The 17,827-nt window shown below is 32.1% G+C and overlaps 1 protein-coding gene across 4 annotated transcripts in view; it reads right to left on the bottom strand.

Moving 5' to 3' along the window:
• Positions 1-363: 363 nt before the first annotated feature.
• Positions 364-17,827, bottom strand: part of LOC106458776 (kelch-like ECH-associated protein 1) — a 27,060-nt gene continuing 9,596 nt past the window's right edge. For 2 of the 4 annotated variants that reach the window (XM_013918324.2, XM_022385100.1), the window contains exons 2-8: positions 16,350-16,785; positions 11,923-12,072; positions 10,589-10,867; positions 6,169-6,572; positions 4,881-5,086; positions 3,767-3,943; positions 364-2,693 (exon numbers count right to left, since the gene is read on the bottom strand). In XM_013918324.2, coding sequence (XP_013773778.1) covers positions 2,536-2,693; positions 3,767-3,943; positions 4,881-5,086; positions 6,169-6,572; positions 10,589-10,867; positions 11,923-12,072; positions 16,350-16,778 — 1,803 coding nt within the window. In that variant the 5' untranslated portion in view covers positions 16,779-16,785 and the 3' untranslated portion in view covers positions 364-2,535. Of the gene's footprint in view, positions 2,694-3,766; positions 3,944-4,880; positions 5,087-6,168; positions 6,573-10,588; positions 10,868-11,922; positions 12,073-16,349; positions 17,057-17,827 lie in introns of all 4 variants that reach the window. The other 2 variants (XM_013918323.2, XM_022385101.1) reach the window with 1 other exon arrangement.

A 17,827-nucleotide genomic window follows, 5' to 3' on the forward strand; every position in this document is an offset into this window, starting at 1 on the left:
TAGAAAACTGGATATTTTGTCCATTTTTTTTTAATTCCATAAAATCTTGCTGCAAGTGCTTTATATGTTATATATATATATATATCTGTAAGCATATGGAAAGTAACTGTATTTATGGTTTTAGCACTAGCAATTGTTTACTTACAAATAACTTAACCACAAGCTTTAATTAGCTTTTGTATAGTTTTTGTTATAAAAAACCTGAATAAGTAAGCATGTTTGTATTCCATGAGAAAAAGAGAATAAGCTGTTACTTCAATCTCAAAAATACAGCAGTATTTTAATTTGAAACTTATGAAAGCAAATTATATATTTTTCAAGTCCTGGTGTAAATTTTGTTGCTTTTGTCCTGTAAATTGGTACTGTGTTTTGACAGATTACATGAGGTAATATTGTTAATGTAGAGCGGTTTCAATATTTTTCTTTCGAGGGATTCCGTACAGTTTATTTTTACTGTTGTGTTTTTCCCTAAGTAACATATTTATTCTTTACTTTGTATTTCCAGTTGTGTTTTTATTGTATTGTTGATGATGTTATCACAGGCCACTGAATATTTTTTTTCCCCCATCACTGCAGCAGGGAAATAACTTAGTTAAAAAAAATGTACTATTTGATTCAGTAGCTTGTGAAAAGTTAAAAGAATAATGAAAACGTGGTTGAGTCAGCTTAATGTAGATTGAAAGTTCTGTAAATACAGTGCTTTTTCCAGCTGGGAGAAATGAAGTGTGCTTTCTTTGTGAGTCAGGTTTACTCTACATGACATAATACTCCCTTCCAATCAAGCAGAATGAAATTATTTTCTCTTTCCCAGACCTTCATGTTTCAGACCCCTTATTTTCTGTAGGGACCTGTTGGCACAAGTTTATTTGACCTGATCGAACATGAATACGTTATATAATGTTGCTTAAACTACCTTTAAAAAAAAGAATGACATACTCCTCTTTAGGTGAAAGTAGTTAAAAGAAAATACAGACCAACTCTTTCTAGATTTTTCCCATATCTAAAATTTGAAAAGTCAAGTAAACAGGTTCTTATGAGACTGAAATAATGCTGGTGGCCAAAAGAAACTAAAAATTAAAATTGTTTTGGACACATTTTGAAAATGGGTTTTTCTCTTTCTTATAATATAAAAAAGATGATTACTTTTAACACTGACCCTCATGACAACCACTAATGCAGCATAATTGGAGCTGAAGGTGAATTCATGGGAGGAAACTAACACATAACAACCCTATACTTACTGGAAAGCTCCCTCTTTAAATAAGCACTTGTCCACATCTTAAAGCCCTGTTGAAATTTAATAAATATCCTAAAAAAAGTATCAGCAATAGTTATATTAAATGACCTTACACTGGATGAAAACTTTTCGATTAAGCATAAATAACCTTCTGAAAACTGATCCCTAAGGTACAGTAATTCAACAAAAGGTATCTTTCTTCCTTCCTTAGTTACTGTTGCCTTGGGTTACATAACAAGATCTTAAAATTTGTTCAAATGAAGTATTTTCCATTACTTTTATTCTAATTTATTCATAACCTCAAAATACAATATTTACGAAATTTTATGCAGATCAATACAGTGAAGAAGCTATTCCCGTTACCTCTTCAACATCACTTGTAAGTGAAAGTAATGAATATTTTGTTTTACAGCAAAAATTGCGCATACAAATTGAAAGCAACACAACATGTTACCCCCTCTCAAATTCAATATTAACCACAAGTACTGTAGCATATTATTACACAGTTAGGAAGCAATGATTTATGATGTGAAAATGTTAACAAAAAAAGATACACAGAACCCTTAAAGTTGTTACTTCCTGGAAATTTATAGGGCTATCTATCTCTCTCTCTATATATATATATATACAAACATGTACACATTTTATGACAGATATTATAGAAAGAAAGAAATCCAGCTAAGTAATGAAATGAATGGAAACTTGGAAAGAATAGCATACTTCTTTGATCTGTTTAGATCAAACTCTGTATGTACAAAAAAAATGCACACAAATAAAAACAGTCTAAATAGAACAGCTACATATTATGTACAACTATTAATATTTTATTATCATTTACACAAGTACTCTTTTTACCAACAGAAACTTTTGTTTAGTTTGTGTGTACAAAATCACTTCCCCCCCAAAAAAAACATGATAAAAGGTAATAAGGGTTTTTACAACAGCCTAATGACATATTTATAAATGTTTTGCAATAAAGAAAATTTTCTTTAACCAAAAGGAAAATATTTTGTGTTAATTAAGGTATAAAATTTTTCATTATTTATCTTGCAAGAGTACAAATAAACTTCATTGAAAATGGACACACATTATTTTGTATTAAGTATTTTTAAGTGTAACTTAATTTTTTTAAATAATAATAAGCAAGATATTTTTTGCAAAAACAATGTAATAAACCAGATGTTTCTTTCAACTTAACACCCCCCCCCCCCCCCAAGAAAAAAAATTAAAAGGTTAATATGCTCTTTAGCAGCTCGGATTCCAGCAAAGTAAATCTGTGTATACTGTCTATTTCACCTTTACGAAATCCCTACACCGTGTGCGAGACAAGGAGCTCTACAGACAGCAGATGCATGTCCACTCCGTCCACATGACATTGAAGCAGCATCTGCCCACTCATCTTTTTGAGGATCATAAACCTCCATCGTTGCCAGGAAATTTAAACCATCATATCCTCCTAAACAGACAAAAAAATATATATATAGTTGATTCTTAATACGATCACAATGAAAATAATTAATTTTTGTTTCATTTGATTACAATTTACAGCTTTTACAGTTACTAAATAATATTTGTTTTAGAACAGGTAGAACATTTTGATACATTACTCAAACACAATCAAGAGAGACTTGCAACAATTGCATAAGCAAAAACTTTTATTTCATACCTTGGTAATAGGAGGCACATGGTAAAATTATAAAAAGTTGTGATGCAAGCAAAAGGCCTAAAAAAGGTAAAAATATGGGGAACCGTAGCTTAAGACAAAAGATTCATAAGCTAAACCACTGTTTTTTTGTCTTAATAATCACACCAGTGATCTAAACAACCTGTTATAAAAACAAATCTTACTTATTGAAAAATTGTAATAAAATATACTTCACCAGTAAGTAAACTCAAAACAAAATGTTATATTTCCTTTTTTTCCAACAATCTTCAACTTGTGGTTTTCATGTTCTTCCTAACAATACAACTGTCGTTTTGTTGGGATATAGCAAAAGCTAATTAACAGTTTTAAGGATTACATATAAGTAAATGTTCTAGTTGGTTTCTAAAGAAGAAAAAATAATTACTAAAAAAACCAACATCTTTTATGTTGGTCTGTAAACTGTATACAAGCACATTTAAAGTTGAAACAAACTACTCTTTTTGCCCTAAAGGAGTTTTAAATGAGACAAAGATCCTGATTTTTGGCTAGAGGTCACTTTGTTTCATTGATGAATAGACAACCCACAACACATGAAAATGTAAATGTTACATGTCTAATAATTAAATCAGTTCACCAGTGTTTTATTTTTATAAACACTGATCACCTAGACCAATGGCCAGTAGTAAAAATGTGATATTTAGTATAAATCCTTACTTACATTTCTTCTTTGTGCTATATAAAATTAACACAAACTTTAGTGACTAACATACACCTTTATATATATCAACTTCTCAAAATTTCTTGTTCTGTTTCTAAATAGTTCTCAGACTTGAGACATACAAATCACCTAATAATTAATAAACTTTGTTAATTTGTATATCTACCTAGTGCATATATTTTCCCATCAAGTACAGCTGCACTTAAGGCACTCCGTGGAGATTTCATGGAAGAAGAACATTCCCACTCATTAGTTTCTGTATTGTAACGTTCTACACTCCTCAATTGGGAGGTTCCATCGTATCCACCAACAGCATATATGTAGTTGTTCAAAGCTACCACACCTGCAACAAAAAACTGTTGTTGTTATATATCAAGCATTGTAACAATTATACTCAATCAGAATGTGGGTAGATACCAACAATACGAAAACGTGTGGTTTACAGCCAATAAGAAAAGGACCTGAAAATCACAAACATACACAGAAGGATGTAGTCATTATTCTATAGAAATTTGATTATTTTTTTAACAGTTTTAGAGAGGACGTCTATTTTGTTTTATTTCATTGTCACTAGAACGTAATTTGACATTTGTTCTACTGGAATATTTAAAAACAATAACATTTTATATTTTGATTTGAAACACTCTTTTTAAAATATAATATATATCCCATACAATATTTTTGTGAAAAATTGTTAACCAGTGAGGTTACACCTAAGAAATCTTTTCCTACTTCCTTTAATTAATTTTGAATATTGGACCCAGGTGATATTTTTAATACAATACAATGAAAACTTAAATATCCCTTCAACACTGTTAATGAAGTATGTTCGGTCTTATACATATCTTTTAATCTACGCCAAACTTTTTTTTAAGTGAAAAAGTACAAACCACATACCAAAGTGACTGATATAACTAGGCTAAACTGAACAGAAATAATAATATTAATGCATTATGCTTACTTTTACACTCAGTTAAAACAAATAGTAAACTTCAATCTACATTAATTTGATTAAGTTCACACAATCACTATAATAAAAGGTTAATGTCACAACTAATTCTGTCAGTCACCTGCCGAAAGAAACAAGAAATAAAAATATCACTGTCATATTGGCTATTTACCAATTTGAGTTTTTGTCTTTTTACAGATAAGTGAAAGAATACTGAAGCAAGTTTTCTTTGGAAAACAAAAATATTAAAAATACAGTCATTTTAAATCTTAAAAAATCCTCCACAGGTCTTGACTAATAAATTTTCTGGATTAATATACACTGTACACACCTGCCCCACTCCTTGTCGTGTTCATGCTGGCAACCATCGTCCATTCATCTGTCTCAGGATTATAACATTCAACAGTATTGAGTCGGGCATGTCCATCATAACCCCCTACGGCATACAGTAATCGTTTTACCACAGCAACACCAACTCCAATGCGAGCTGTAATCATGGAACTAACAAAACTCCATTTATCTTCAACAGGATCATACCTATGAAGATATTAATCTATCAAAAATTTATAAAGTAGTAAAAATTCATAGCTTATTACTTCCAACAGTAAAGGAGATGTGGATGGAAAAAGTATTACAGTCATGTATTTCACAGAAATCCATTTTACCTGAATTGGAATTTCAGCCCCTTTAACTTCTCACTTTGGACAGCACACCAGATGATAAACTATGAAAACTTTTTTTTTCATGCACTTGCTAAACCTAATTTAAAAAGTAACTATAAATAAGTAGTAAATATACATATAAGTATGAAAAAAATAACCATCTATTACTCAGGTCTATACTGGGACACTAAAAATATTGTTTATGTATATATATGTTTTTCCTTTCATATATTAAAACAAAGAGAGCAAACTCGGTATCATCAGTGTTTCCTCTAAACTGCACAGCTGAACAACAACCAATCAAATGCCCCACATTTCATCATTCCAGCCGTGCACATGCTCGGTAATGGTGAGGAGTCTCAACACGTTGACAGCTTTAATGACTCTTGCAGTCGACAGGCCTAAAGCCCAAATAACCAACTGGTAGCACACATTGCCTTGATACTGGTGCACATGAAAAAATTCATTCCGCACATGGATTTAAAAAATTAGAGGGAACATTGATAATAATCCCAATGCATTAAATTATAAAATAAATTATTCTTAAACTCAAAAGGTATAAGACTGTCAAAATGAAAATGTTGCCCAGTAAACATTGGTTTATGGTAAAATTCAGTCTCAAAACTTTTCCTAAATTAACTATATTAGTATCTAAAAAAAGATAAAATATTAACAGTTTGTTCTTCTATTGTAAATTACATATTATCTGATGATTTTCATTAACTAGTTAATATATCTAGATACTTATTTATATGTAAACGAAAAAAACAAAACTTTAATCACTTCTCTGCCATTAACAAAAGCAGCCAGGAGCAAGATCATTTTATAACTTATAATGATGCAACTGTTCAATCTGTTTAAGATTTTTTTGCATCTCAATTAACAAAACTATAGTTCTTGACAGTTCATACAATAAATCCTTTGAAGTGAAATTGTCTTAATAATAATAAATCTTGCCTCTCTACTGAATTATGATGTATGGTTCCTTGGGATCCACCAACTGCATACAACATTCCATCTAATACAGCGACTCCCACGCGATTCCGAGCCACGTTCATCGGCCTAGCTGGTTTCCATGTGTTAGTAATTGGGTCAAAACAATCAGCAGCCTCAGAGTCGTGATTTCCATCAGGAGAGTTGTTCCTTCCTCCTACTGCATAAAACTTTCCGTCCACAAATGCACCTCCAATACCGCTTCGGGGACTTGGCAAGTCAGCCAATGAGAACCACTGCTGCTCATGAGCATTGTAACACTCCATATTGCTCAATGATTGTTGCAAGTAGCCCCCAGCTGTGTAGATGACACAGGGAACCTTTGGCGTCCTCTGGTGACAATTGTACTTACGACAAACTGTGAGATCCTGGTAAGCAGCAAAAATATATTAATTAAATATAGTGTTTAATCTTTCTCATATCATTCCAACAAACATCAAGTCATTTTTCAACTGCACTCACAAAAAGCTGTACTGTACTGTTTTGAAAGTCATATTGCAGGTATTTTATTTAAGAGACTGCTAAAAACACACTGACAAAACATCCAATAGTATCAATGCACTAGTTGCCTGTAAAAAGGAACCACAATTTTACATTTTCACATGCCACTTTACAATTCATAAAAAACAATAAAAATATTGTTGTGAACTATGTTTTAATATTTTAATTTAGGTGTTTTATATTGGCATGATGTAGTGATATCTAGCAATTTCTTGAATGTCTTGATGTAAAACATAACATCTCAAACTTTCTAAAAACTTGGGAAAATTATCGTGATAACATAAAATCACCAGAGTTGTAGTCAGTTAGTGAGTCGGTCAGTAAGTTTGGCTACAACTATGAGAGGAAATTTAACAAATAGTTATTTAGTTTTATTTGTGAGTTAGGCCTATCAAAGAACACTGTTTACAGGGGCGGATTGGGATGGCTAAGCGGCCCGGGACTGGGATCACAGAGTGGCCCTGGACAGGTTTTCTGCTGTTGAATATTCTTTTCTTGTTGGATTTATTATAATTTGTAATCGAATGAATCAATAGAACAACAATAGATTTTTTAAAATCTCATAATTAATTTTTAATTCACTTTATCATCGGAATAAAAAGTTTAAAATTTTTTCATTTGTAGTTGCTTGATGCAATAAATGTTTTGTTCACAGAAACAGTTTATTTCTCAGAAGATCGCTTCTTTTACATACATATTCTATCACAGAATCGGAATCTATGCCTTGCAGCAAATCTTTTTCTGTACACATGAGCAGTAATGCCTCCAAGTTGTCTTGAGACAACGAGTTTCTTAATCGGTTTTTCACGTATTTGAGAATTGAGAAAGATCGTTCGCATGAAACTTGAGTTGATGAAAGGGTAGCTAGATATTTATATGCATACCCGATTGTTGAAAATGCATTACTATAGAGGTTATATTTTTGTAGGGTTACATAAACGCAAGTAGCACAATTTTTGCAGATTTTAGAACATGCTACTGATTTTGAGAAATTATCATATTGATCTTCATACTTTACTTTTATGTAGATCGGCCCAAAATTGAGTTGGACTATCGGCCCACCGGGACAAGTCCCGGTATCCCGATAGGCCAATCCGCCCCTGACTGTTTATAGAACATGTACATTTTAGTTTATATTAAGTGCTTCCATCTACATCAACTTGAATGGCCATTGCCCAGTGACAGAAATCATTACAATTTCATGAGTGAGTTATTTCAGTGAAAATATAATAGAATCCAGACAGAAGTTTAAGTTCAAGATGATGATGCAATTGAAAGTATACTGTAAATCACAAAACAAAGTAAAGAACACAAAAAAACTACAGGAAATTAAAACAAGACCTAGAAGAAAGAAACAAATATTTAAGGAATTGAGAGAAAGAAAAAATTTAAAGATGAACTAAGAATGAAAAATAAATTTAATCAAAGAACCTATTGGAGATGTACAGAAAGATTACAACACCAAAACTGAGGTAGTACAAAATACATTAAATATAACAAGTTTAAGGAAACTGTTTGTTTGCTTTAGAACAAAGCCACATTGAGCTATTTGCTGTGTCCACTGCAGGGTAAGTCTGTAGATTTACCACTGTCCCACCGGGGGAATTTGAAGAAGCCAAAGAGGAAATCAATAAAGTTAAAAAAGAAGTATTAAAAAACCTCTCATCTGCAAGGACCAAACCAGCAACACCTCTGTATGCATATATTAAAGAATTCCAACCTTAAACACTAAAGAGAAGAACCCATCTGGTCTACATGCGTTACCACTACTGCTATGCCATCTATGAATGCAACCAATTCTGGGACTACTCCAGCTAAACCACTTCTGGGACTGCTCTAGCTAAACACCTTCTGAGACTACTCCAGGTAAACCACTATTTAATCCAGTTCCCGAATTTAGCTGGCCAGTTAAACAACATCACCTAATAAAAAAAAAAACAAGACTACCACAGAAAATCACAATGGGAAGCATAGGAGTCTCAACTTGAAATAGTTTCCAAAATGAATGGATGAAACATTGAAAAGCAAGCTATTCATCTTTCTGTTCATTTAGAAAAACCAGCTTTAACAACATCCTAGCTTACAACTGCCTTACCAAACAAAGTGGCATGCTAGAAGGTTTCCAAAGCAAAAATTCAGGAACAAAGTACAAAGAAAGATGAGACTTTAGCCAAACTTGAGAATGATGTGGAAAAGCTTGCCCAATTACCTTACCCACCAGATGATCCATGTGAAATAATGGGTTTGTTGGTATGTGACCAATTTACAGATATCAAATTGGATGAAGAAATGTGAATTAGACTTAACAAAGTAAATGTACAGCTTTAAAAAATGCTCTCCAGATGACTATGGATCTGGAATCAATTAGTCACAGATAAATAACTAAATTCACCATCCAAGAATTATAAACTTCTCAGATCAAATAGTATAGAAACATTAACTCTCTATGGTAAAATAGTTCAAATGATTCATTAAACTGTTAACTCAGGATAAAAGAAGTAAACAACAACATCTAGGTGTTTCAATTGTGACTTTAAAGGAACATATTGCCAAGAACTGAAAACAATAGCCTATAAGAAATAAAAACTCTAAAAAGATATCATGAAGGAAAACATGCACACAACAAACAAAACTGTGAGGAACCAACAGATGATAATAAACCAAATATATGATATCCTGCAGTTGAGAATACCTCATCTGTCCCAAAAGAAATAAGTGTTATTATTTTAAAAAAAAGTCCGCGAGTTGATAGGTTTATTTATGTGAAGTCTTGCAATATGTTAACTGATTTGGTTCTATGGCTAGAATTGTTCAACATAATCTGGTTAATTAAAGTTGGAAAAATTACTTCCATAAGAAAGATTCCAGAAATAAGAAAGATTGATGTGAACAGCAAGTGGCTGTAAGGTTTCACTAAGAGAAAAGTTGGAAGTTGTCCTAACTATCGGAAACTTCTTTACATGATCCACAGGAGTGCATGTTTGGAACTGACTTCATGCAAAAACATGGATGTAAGGTTGGACTGACTTCAAATATCCTCACAGTCTATGACCAGGAAATCCCCATGCACTATTAGACAATTACACTAGCAGAGGTAACAACACAGATGGGCTCACAAGATAAGGAAAACAGCCAACCTGGAGTTCAACCAAACAGAACCAAGAATAACAGGTGGTACAAGGCAAGGTTGATCCCCTCATAATCAACTTTGGAATCATGTTGAAGGGAAAACAGCCAATTGCTTGTTTAGTTCCACTTGCAGGGTTAAGCCTATCAAAGACTGCCACTTCAATGATTTGATGAAAGGTTAGAAGTGTCATTTTATTATGTGAATCTTCATACAGTCTGTTGTTTCCACTGATTATCTGTATGATGTTGCAACCGAATGGCCGTAATAGCTTTTCTCACATCATCACATATATTTTGTATTTACAACTTATTCTGAACAAAGCTGAAAGTAATCAATTAACAGTATTACTTCAATTTGGCAGAACATAATTAATATTTTTGTGTAATTCAAACAACCACTATCTAAATAACAATCCATAAGGAAATCATTCTATTTTTATTTGTTGAATGTTTATGTCAGAGGGGGTAAGTATATGTATGCTAGTTTAACCCTTTTGGTGAGTAAAATATATCGGGCTGGTTCCCAGAAAGTGTCAATTATCCACCAAAAAATGAAATTAGAAATTTGATCTTGTCTAGTTTTTTGTGGAGCCGTGGGGTAAATCCACTTGTTGGATCCAAAAGCTATAAATGTCAAAATGGATATATCCACTTGATGCATCATAAAGGTTAAATGGAAATCCATCAAGTGAGACTGAATGTAAGCACGATATTTTATTTTACCTTATCCGAGCTTACAGCTGTCCTCACTTACCTGAATGATACGACTGAGGTATTCACAGCACTGAGGAAGGTTTTTCACAAGGTCACACTCTTGAATTTGTTCTTTCAAGAAACGAGGAGTGAGGAAATGGCACCTAACTGCATACAAAATGTCTGCCGTTTTGGGTCTTCTACGTTCTTCATCGTGCTTAACCCATCTCAGAACAGCATTAAAGACTTCAGATTCACATCGAACATTTAAATCATCCCGTTTGATGAGCTGAACTAGCTGACAAGCTGAAAGAGCCAGAAATTCTTCTCCTTGTGATACCTATGGTCCAAATCAAAACAAAAAATAATTCAAAAATCAACCTTCTACGAAGTCTTTTTATTTCAGTTACTCTATCACTACGTCTGTGTTTATAAATGTGCAAGCAAAGTTTTTTGTTAATGGAGATTTGTCACAAAGTTTTATTTAAATTCTAAATTGTTTATGTATCAACCCTTTTAATCTGCTCAGACAAACATGTAAGACATTATCAAAGAATAGTTTGCCAAGATTTCAACATCAATCTTTCAAAATATCCAAGATCAATAACATTCTGTACATCATAAAGCATGTGACAAATCTATTAATATCTGAAAGCTTAACTTTCATATGTCCTTAACTAACTGTTTTTTTACAAAATACACAAATAGCAGACTAACTAAATGACCATATTTCACAATTCACTATTCATTATTTCAAAATGCTTTGTATCATAACAAAATTAATTCACAGCTTCACAAATTCTTCAAATTAAAAAAAAAAACTGAAATTAAAAACTTCAATGGCACCCACAAAACTTATTTGTTCTTCATAAGTCATAAACCCTTGAAAGTCAATTATCTGACCTCAACTAATACCACACATAAACTGTAAATACTAATTCAAGTTAAAATTGGATATAGTGAAAAACTAAATACAAACTAAAAGAAAAGAATGGCCCTTAGAAATTAACATGGATATCTACAGGCAAGTATTGCAGTGAATCTTTTATTCCTCTGACATTCACACATTATTAAAGAGATTAACACAAGGTAATACTTGTCTCTTACTCCTCTGACATTCAAAACTTTATTAAAGAGATTAACACAAGGTGATACTTGTCTCTTACTCCTCTGACATTCACACGTTATCAAAGAGATTAACACAATGGTGATACTTGTCTCTTACTCCTCTGACATTCACACATTATCAAAGAGATTAACACAATGGTGATACTTGTCTCTTACTCCTCTGACATTCACACATTATCAAAGAGATTAACACAATGGTAATACTTGTCTCTTACTCCTCTGACATTAACACGTTATTAAAGAAATTAACACAATGGTGACGCTTACCTGCGAAAAGTGTTGATCCATGAATTGATTAGCTCTTTGATATAAACTAGTACAACCATGCTGAAGAGCAAAATCTGCTATCCCAATACAGTTTGTTGGGTCTAGCTGGCCCTCGAGGAAATTACAGCAAGCTTCAATAATGTGATTCATCTAAAAAAAGAAAAATGGAATACGCTGAAGAACACATGTTACTATTTACAGTTCTACTATATACATGGTAATAACAATTTCTACACCTATTGCGTAGCTTTCTTGTTAACAAAACAAGATATACATGACTGAACTTAACAGAACTTGTTTGAAACAATACTTTGCTAGTTACAAAATAATAGTTCTAAAATTTACTGTCAACTCTTCCATACTTCAGCACACTGATAAGGCACTGTTAAACATATTCTTTCTCAGTGTGTATTTTATTCGCCTATTAAGAGATATAATCACACCTACAAAGAGAAAAGTACAAAATATCAGTCATAATGTTTGAATGCAAAAACTTTAGACTAACTTTTGTGCACATAAATTAAAGACCAATCAGACTGATGATTTTTCTACAATGTAGAAACATAACCCAATTATTTCAGACAGTGCAAGTTAAAATTCAATAAAGTTTAAATATGCATAATGAGATGTCTTGTTTACAACAATACTCTTTGGTAACAAGTTCTACAAGAAATAAGTTTTGGAAATAATAAACTTTACACTGATGACAACTGTATTTTAAACTGCATCACAGACCTTGGTGAAATCTGTAAAGAATTCAACATTTGATTAAACATAAAAAAACAGCCAAGTGCTGGGTTCTAGTTAACCCAAACTCCTGGGTCCCATACGTATGATAATTTGTCCAGACACAGGAGATTTGATCCCCCGGGTATGCATTGAATACGCACAGCAAAATTCCCCATACACAAGGCAAGCACAGGTACTTTGCTTTGAACTTTGCACCATAACAAACTAAACAGTTTGCACACAGCTGTCCACAATCAACTTCTAACAGGTTTCATCAATGACAATAAACTGCACAAAAATAAAGCCACAAGATTAATCCTTTCACCTTGGGTAGGTTAAAGTGCACATATCATAAACTTTCACAGAGTTACATTCAAAATTTGATTAAACTAATTTATTATCAATATTTCTTCAATGAAAATAACTTGCATGAAAATAAAGCCACATGAAAGTACCATATGATTAACTCTTTCACCTTGGGTAGGTCAAAGTGCATATGTCATAACCTTTCACAGTTACATTCCAAATTTAATTAACTACTTTATTATCAATGTATATGAATAAATTCAACATCACAATGTTGTAGTATTATTTAAGTTTTAAGTTCTTAATTTTATAACGAAATATTTTTTTTAAATTCTCAATTTCCCCTAGTATGAGAACTGTGACGTTTGTTATCTATGTCTTCCCTCTTCTCTAATTTATTTACCACCCCTTTGAGAAGTACAAAATTTAATGTAAATTACTCATTATAATGTTTTCAACATTTGGAAAAGCATAATTTACATATTCTTCAATTTCATTTAGTTACAGGGCAATAAATTAGAAAATCAGATCCCTTTTGCCACACCCATCTTTCATGTCCTCTCTTTCAGAACTTGCCAATATTCTCTCAGACATTTAAGACTATATTATTTAAAACCAACAGAAAGCCAAAGTTTCTCTCTGTCAAATGATGTATTACATTACGTTGTTGTCTATATAGAGAATTGTCTATTTTACTTCCAGTCAAACTTTATTCCCATGGGAAATACATCGACAAGTTTAGCTGAATTTTTAACAGCTTTTAGAAAACCAGAAAAATTGTGAAAGTTATGGGAAATTGTATCCGTTTTGCATGTTATTATTCTGTGTTCTTTGGTGAATTATTTAATTAAATAGAAATTATTTAATGCAGTAGTACAATTAGTATAAAAAGTAGGATTAAGTTTCCTCGACAGTTGAGAGCACAAAAAAAAAGACCCAGGTATGAACTTTATTTCTTGTTTTTCATATGTAATCTTTATTTATTACTAAAAAAGTAACAAAAATGTAAAATCTGAAAACTTTTTATGTTAGCTACAGTAAAATAAAACTTTTTTTTATGAGGAATGCTCACAAGTTGTCCATGCATTATGTAAATCAATACCCTAATGTGATCTGCACATTCCCCACATGATTACAATTTATATGACGTGAATTAATAGTTAGATGTGGTTAATAGGGCAATAAAACAATAAAATTTAAGAATAAATAGATGTATACTGTTACAAGCTTTAAGCTACTTAGGATAAATAATTGTTGTTTTCTGTTACAATTTGCTGTTATTCCAGAAAGAAAATAGGGGAAAGTTATAATTATTTCCTAATTTTTTATGGTGGTTACGAGGTCGGTCAAATCAACCAACCTCATGTAAACTTAGAGTAAAAAAAATAAAATATAAAACATTTGATATTTATTTAGAAGGTTTTTATAGGCTATGCAAATAATATTTGAAAATTTTCAGATGAGGAAAAGTATTTTTAATCTTATCATGAAAATTACTTTGCACCCATAAAGGGAAACAACATGCAGTGTAAATCTATATAAATACAAGTACTGTCTGTATATGTCCATGTAACTACTTCGCAGAAATGGATGGATATTCACCAAATTTAGCATAAAGGTTTGTTGGGTCTATGCGGAGATACATGCAAGTTTGTGGTTTTGTAGTTTTTATGGGAGTTTTTGCATTTTTACAATTACATATAAGGGAAGCAACTTTTCATGAATATACACAACTTCCATCCAGGGGATGGGTACTCCAGCTAATTGTAAATAAAGTTTTGCATTGAACATTAACATGCTCTTTTCCACTTACAGAAGGGAAACATGTAGTGTACATTGTAAATAAAGTTTTGCATTGATACTGAAATGCTTTTCTTTTTCTTGAGTTGATTAAATTCTACGTATGAGACCCTAGAAAATCTCACTGGGACTCTAGATGAAAGACGAAAAAGCCGATAGTCCAAGACCCTTCACTGTGAGACCCTTGAAGTTAAAGTTTATCACACATATTCATACACACACACACACACATGCATACAAATGGTTACAATTGAAACTGAAAACCTTGGTAGAGTTTTGGCTTTAATGCCTGTTTCTAGAGTGGGCCAACATTTCAGCTTTTGTAATGAGGCCTTGTTTTACCTGAAGAATGCTTTAGTATAGAACAGGAATGGCAAATACGTTTTAACTGTCATGTCAAAATAAAATAAACAGTGGTAACTATTAAGTCATCAAGATATTAATGTCACGTTTTGGAACACTTTCATTAACCACACCCCAAAAAACGTACATCGCGTATAATACTTAAACGAACTGCCTAAATGCAGGTTAGTGTAGCATATATAATGTGCAAAGTTTAGTATACTCTAGTTGTTCGGGTTTTGTTGTTTAAAAATGTGTCATATATTTAGTTATATATATATATACCTATATTTTATAGTTATACATATACCTATATTTTATTAATTTTTACAGTTACAATGTTACATGTATACCTATAAATACTATATTTATTTGTTTGTTTGATCTTTTTTGAATCATTTTTGATGAAAGTTCTTTAATGTTTGACCTATAATTTGTTGACTAATGAGTAACACACACTGCTGAATCTTCATCTGTTAGTCTGTTTCTAACATCTGACTTTATAAGATTCATAATTGAATAAAGGCCGTCACAAGAATAATTTGATGAAAATATACACAGAACTGAAATTACAACTTTCTTTTAAGAATCAAAAATCTGGTGGGCACAAGAGAATTAACCATCCAAAGAATGTATGGTATGCCATTGCCATTCATGACAGTCGCATTTGTTAGAGAACAAAGATATGCCACTGCCATTCATGACAGTTGCATTTAGAGAACAAAGATACGCCACTGCCATTCATGACAGTTGCATGTGTTACAGAACAAAGATATGCCACTGCCATTCATGACAGTCACATTTGTTAGAGAACAAAGATATGCCACTGCCATTCATGACAGTTGCATTTGTTAGAGAACAAAGATATGGCACTGCACATGCACACTTGTGCAAGATCACCAGATCTTGCAGAGTCTGCTAAGCTTTGGCATGATTTAGAGCAAACCAAAGCTAAGTTTCACTTAGTAAGGATTCAAACTAAAAATATAGATTCTCATATCTGTTTTCTTTTTTAAAACTTTCCTTCACTGTCACCAAAGTTTCTGAGTGCCAATAAAATTTCATTGCTTGCCATGTATGGTACCTATTTACTATCCTGGGTATAGAAGGTGGAATGTCATCACACTGTAGAAACAGACAGTAGTCTATTAAAGCTAAAACTCTACTTATTTACACTGCCTAAAATACCCTTAAAACCAACAACTGAAAATCTTATTCAGTCATTTGCTTAGGTTGTCAACAATTCTCACCTGGAACATAGTGGCTGCTGGGAGCAAATTACAAACAGTCATTTCTTCAACTTTGATTTCTCCAGTGTAAGCAAATCGGATGATAACAGCCATGCTATTTGGGCAGACTCCCTGGATGTTGATGACGGACATCTCAGATTCTTTCAGACCACTTGTGAACATGGCTTTGAAGTAGGGACTGGCTGCAGCAAGCACTATTTTATGGGCATGGAATATTTCATTAGCTACTCGAATTTCTACATCGCAGAGCTTCCTATGAAATTTCATCATGTACATAACCTCCATAGCTTCCTTTGGAAATGATGAAATGCTAAACTGCATTGAACCATCACAAGATGGATTGTTTTCATCGATGGGCCTTGGTTTAAAACATGGTGGCTGAGGCCTAGGTAACTCTTTGCAAATAAAATCTTCAATTTGAGAAGCCATTTTACCACTGTATTGTATAGAAAGTAAGAGTATAGACCATAAAAAAAACAGGTTTCTAATTTTAGTAAAATTTCAAGAAATAAAGTAGTAATGCATGCATATCTGAAATTTTTCGATTTCCATGCAATTTCAATCCAGTATATGTGAGTAAGTATGAGTTTAACTTCTCAACACTGGTTTACTCTATATTTTCTCCAACACATTACATAGGCTACACTCAATGCAAAGGTTCTGCCCACATGGAATACATAATGTTACACTTTCCATTTCCTTCTTACCTGTCAATAAAACAAATAAACCATTAAAAATTATAAGATTATATTTTAAAAACAATTCTTAAAAAAAATAAGTTCTACAACTTAAATTCTTCTAACCGAAACCTTATAAGACTTTTCTTCTTATTATAATAATTACATAAAATAATTTACATTTTTTATATAAAATTCATTCTAACACAAAAATTTAAATATGCACTAATACATGAACCAAGGTTTCAAAGCCTAAACTATATTTCAAAATGGTTACCAAAATTTACTTTTCTGTTCAACCACATTTTTATACAGCTGACAAACTTACCCACACATTTACAGTTAATTAATGCTCTTTTTAATCAGTTTTAAACAGCATTTCAGCTCTTTCTAATGTTCAAAAAATTGACTTTGTGTACAGGCCTTTGATTAAAATGTTAATAAAGAAACCAAATGCATAAAATTCCTTTGGATAAAAATTGTGTTTACATTATTCAGAAATAAAGGCTTACCATTTTCTCAGCTTTTAACAAACAGCAATGCATCATTTTAACTTCAAATCTCTCTTTCTATAGTTAACTTTGTCATGCTAACAATAAAAGAACCTAAATTGAATGTAAATTAACTCTCCAACATTCCCCACTACAAAACTCAACACATGAACAAAATTGATACTAACAAATCCAACAACAGTACATTACACTGCAGTTTATCTTTTGTTCTTGAAACCAGCTCAAGCTTTATCCACACTTGGACAAAACTAGCCATTAAACACAATATTCCTGTCAATGTCAAATTCTC

Source organism: Limulus polyphemus, unplaced genomic scaffold (assembly GCF_000517525.1).
Source record: "Limulus polyphemus unplaced genomic scaffold, Limulus_polyphemus-2.1.2 Scaffold512, whole genome shotgun sequence".
In the NCBI taxonomy this organism is placed as follows: Eukaryota; Metazoa; Arthropoda; class Merostomata; order Xiphosura; family Limulidae; genus Limulus; species Limulus polyphemus.